At 35.7% G+C, this 4415-nt stretch overlaps 1 protein-coding gene across 1 annotated transcript; it reads left to right on the top strand.

Moving 5' to 3' along the window:
- The first annotated feature begins 2873 nt into the window (after positions 1–2873).
- On the top strand, positions 2874–4415 carry LOC113874209. Its single transcript, XM_027512433.1, has 3 exons — positions 2874–3618; positions 3796–3936; positions 4027–4415. The coding sequence occupies exons 1-3, from the start codon at positions 2874–2876 to the stop codon at positions 4413–4415; spliced, it is 1275 nt and encodes a 424-aa protein (XP_027368234.1).

Below are 4415 nucleotides of genomic sequence, written 5' to 3'. Positions count from 1 at the left end.
AAGGAGCCTAAGATTGAAGGGGTCCCCATTTCTGATCTTCTAAAAAGCTTCTATAGTGCTGGATTTGAGTTTCAAGACTCAGTAGTTGCTGCTGATGAAGATGTACCTAGAGAAGAGGTTGTGAACATAGTTCACATTTGTCCACTAAACATAGAAGTTGGCAATTGGGAGATCATTGAACTTCTTGTGATTTTTAATGCCTATTCAAAGTAATCATTGAAGCTAATCCTATTGTTTTGTCCCAAAGCTTTAGGATATCATTACTCTTTGAAAAGATTAATATATGGTTTCTTTTTGTAATTTAAAATACCAGCTTGTTTTGTAAGTTGGGACGCATGTTTCCTTTTAACTATATTTTTAAATGAAATGCAATTTGATTTCTCAACAACCTTTTTGTGTCTTCTTTCCTTATTGCTTGAATCTTGTCGTTTATTTTCTTTTTGTCTCAACTCTCACACAATGCAGATTTGAAAGTGACATGTATGAAAGTAACAGTGCTAATTGATAACCGTGTCGCTAAGGTATCAAAAGTAACTAAATTCCTCACAAAAACATGTAGTTTAGGGAGCAACCTAGGTCATCTCTCACAAGGATGCAAATGCACATTGTTTCAATATCAATTATGCAGAAAACGTTTATGTTTGGGGGAGTTTTATGATTAAATGCAGAAAATTAAATTGCAGAGAATCAAACGCAGGGAATTAAATGTAGAGAATTAAACGCAGGGAATTAAACGTAGGGAATTAAATGCAAAGAATTAAACGCAATGAATCAAACGTAAATTGTAATGCAAGTAATCACATACGATCAATTTAAGAATTCAAACCGAGATCCAAAACACACAAATCCAAATCTGAGAATAAAAATTGAATTGTTTAAATCTCTTCCGCACAACAAACAATTAATCTATTGCTTATTATACGATTAAGAACAATGCACAATTCAATTGAACAATGCTTCTATGCAATCGCAAAAGTGAGATCAGAAAACAAACTCAGAGCATCAAAAACGTCTTGAACAAATGCGATCTGAACTTTGGCAACGTAATTGGAGAAGAAACATGGAAGAAATCATCTGAAAATTGCAGAAACTAATCGCCTTTCAATTGTAAAATGTAGAGCAATGCAAATTCGAAAAGAAAAATTGAAAGAGAAGAAGAGAATATGAAAAAACTTCAGAGGTTCTATTGGAAGCGAGAAAGTTATTACAAAACTGAAGCCCTGGAAGTAAGGAATCCAATGCAAAAAGAATGAGCCAAAAAGGATATCTACAGAAAAAGTTATGGCCAAATTAGTAACTAAAGGTCAGAATAGAAAACATGAACAAAAGTATAGTATTTACGAAAATTCCTAATTAACATGATAAATGCAAAAACATATTAAATTGAAGAAATAAGGGAATGAAAAGACATGTAAAGGATGCAATAAGACTAAAAATGTGGGAACAAAATATAAGCTATCGCTAATATCTCATCCACTAATTTTGATTGTCCCCTTAATCAAGCTGTCGAAGATGATAGTGATATTGATTTATCCTCAGAATTTCTAAGATTGGTTGATCAAGAAATGAAACAGATCCAACCTTATGATGAACTCACTAAGACGATTAATTTAGGGACTGAAGATGATAAGAGATAAATCAAAATAAGCACCCTCATGAAAAAATAAGAGTGCGACAAGTTGATTAAACTCTTGCAAGATTATAGTGATGTCTTTACATGGTCTTATCAAGATATGCCAGGCCTAGATGTTGATATAGTCGAGCATAAATTGCCACTGAAGCCAGAGTGTTTCCCAGTTAAGCAAAAATTAAGGAGAATGAGACCTGAGATGTCATTGAAAATTAGGGAGGAGGTTAAGAAGCAATTTGATGCGGGTTTCCTTGCCCTTGCCAAATACCCCCAATGGGTGGCCAACATTGAGCCAATTCCTAAGAAAGATGGAAAGGTTCGGATGTGTGTTGACTATCGAGATCTAAATAGAGCCAGCCCTAAAGACAATTTTCCATTGCCTCATATTGATGTGCTAGTAGATAATACAACTTAACATTCATTCTTCTCTTTCATGGATGGTTACTCGGGCTACAATCAGATCAAAATGGCTGAAGAGGATATGGAGAAAACCACATTCATTACACCTTGGGGCACCTTTTGCTACAAGGTCGTGCCTTTTGGTTTGAAAAATGTTGGGTCAACATATCAAAGGGCGATGGTGACATTATTTCATGATATGATACATAAGGAGGTTGAAGTCTATGTGGATGATATGATTGCCAAATCAATGACTGAAGAAAACCATGTTGTAAATTTACACAAGTTGTTTGAGCGGTTAAGGAAATTCAAATTGCGGTTAAACCCTGCCAAATGTACCTTTGGGGTGAAATCAGGCAAGTTGTTGGGGTTCATAATCAGTCAAAAGGGAATAGAGGTTGATCCTAACAAGGTAAAAGCAATCATTGAAATGTCACCTCTTCGCACTGAAAAGGAGGTTCGCAAATTTTTGGGGAGATTGAATTATATTGCCCGATTCATATGCCAACTAACTGCCACTTGTGAACCAATTTTTAAGTTGTTACGAAAAAATCAACCAATGGAATGGAATGAGGATTGTCAAGAAACTTTTGAGAAGATAAAGCAGTATTTACAAAATCCTCTGATATTGGTGCCGCCAATGCCAGGGAAGCCGCTCATTATGTATTTGACAGTGTTAGAAGGATTCATGGGATGTGTTTTAGGTCAATATGATGAATCGAGTCCAAAAGAGCACGCCATTTATTACTTGAACAAGAAATTCACTGATTAAGAAGCTAGATACTCTTTGTTGGAGCGAACCTATTGTGTCTTGGCTTGGGTAGCTCGCAGATTAAGGCAATACATGTTGAGTCACACAACTTGGTTAGTGTCAAAAACAGACCCAATCAAATACATCTTTGAGAAACCAGCCCTTACTAGAAGGATTGTTCATCGGCAGGTCCTATTGTCAGAATATGATATTATGTATGTTACTCAAAATGCAATCAAAGGCAGCGCTCTTGCAGATTTCTTAGCTCATCAACCGGTGAATGATTATCAATCAATACAATATGAATTTCCTGATGAAAATATAATGGCGTTGTTTAATGAGAAAGAATCTTTAGCAAAAAACGAATGGGTCATGATGTTTGATGGTGCTTCTAATGCACTCAGACACGGGATTGGTTCTATATTGATTTCTCCAGAGAAGCAATATATCCCGATCACAGCTAGATTATCATTTGATTGTATGAATGATGTAGCTGAATATGAACCATGTGTTATGGGGATTCAAGCCGCTATAGAGTCAAAGATCAAAATTCTTGAGGTCTATGGTGACTCAGCCTTGGCCATTCACCAACTGAAAGGTGAATGGGAGACTCACGATGCCAAATTGATCCCTTATAAAGCCTATATCAGAGAGTTGGTGGAGTATTTCAAAGAAATTACTTTTCAGCATATTCCTCGTGAGGAGAATCAATTGGCTGATGCTTTAGCCATTTTATCATTAGTGTTTGTAGTGAGTAAAAAAAAAGACATATTGTTCATAAAGATGCAACAGCTTAATCATTCTACCTATAGTCAAATGTTTGAAGAAGAATATGATGGTAAACCTTAGTATCATGACATTAAAAATTTCCTAAAACACCAAGAATACCCATTAAATGCTGTTGAAAATGACAAAAGGACATTGAGGAGGTTAGCAATGAATTTCTTTTTGAATGGAGATGTGTTATACAAAAGGAATCATGATATGGTTCTACTTAGATGTGTGGATGCTTCAGAATCACGAAAGATCATAGAAGAGATTCATGAAAGTTCATTTGGGACTCATGCCAATGGACATGTCATGGCAAACAAGATTCTAAGGGCTGGATATTATTGGTTGACAATGGAGGCCGATTGTTTTCGTTATGTGAAGACATGTCATAAATGTCATACATATGCTGACAATATTATTGTTCCCCCAACAAATTTGAATGTTTTATCATTGCCCTAGCCTTTTTCAATGTGAGACATTGATGTTATTAGACCCATTGAACCTAAAGCCTCTAATGGTCACCGCTTCATTCTAGTTGCTATTGACTATTTCACAAAATGGGTTGAGGCTACTTCATATGCTAGTGTGACCCGAAATGTGGTGGAGAGATTCATTAAAAAGGATTTGATCTGTCAGTATGGCCTCCCAAGCAAGTTGATAACAGACGATGGCACTAATTTGAACAACAAAATAATGAAAGAATTGTGTGACAATTTCAAGATTCGACATCATAATTCTTCCCCCTATTGCCCAAAGATGAATGGAGCAATTGAAGCAGCCAATAAAAATATTAAGAAGATCATTCAAAAGATGGTGGTGACATACAGGGATTGGCATGAAATGCTGCCATTTGCCTTACATTGA

The sequence above is a fragment of the Abrus precatorius genome, unplaced genomic scaffold (genome assembly GCF_003935025.1).
Source record: "Abrus precatorius isolate BTA unplaced genomic scaffold, Abrus_2018 Scaffold8, whole genome shotgun sequence".
Classification (NCBI taxonomy): Eukaryota; Viridiplantae; Streptophyta; class Magnoliopsida; order Fabales; family Fabaceae; genus Abrus; species Abrus precatorius.
This window is presented reverse-complemented; position numbering and strand designations above follow the sequence as displayed.

Bases quoted from the DNA above. Each gene is read 5' to 3' on its own strand.
- LOC113874209 (XM_027512433.1), top strand. From the start codon at position 2,874: ATGTTGAGTCACACAACTTGGTTAGTGTCAAAAACAGACCCAATCAAA. The intron at 3,619-3,795 runs GTAAACCTTAGT...TGGATGCTTCAG, and splicing joins GTTTGAAGAAGAATATGATG to AATCACGAAAGATCATAGAA. The intron at 3,937-4,026 runs GTCATAAATGTC...TTTCAATGTGAG, and splicing joins TTTTCGTTATGTGAAGACAT to ACATTGATGTTATTAGACCC.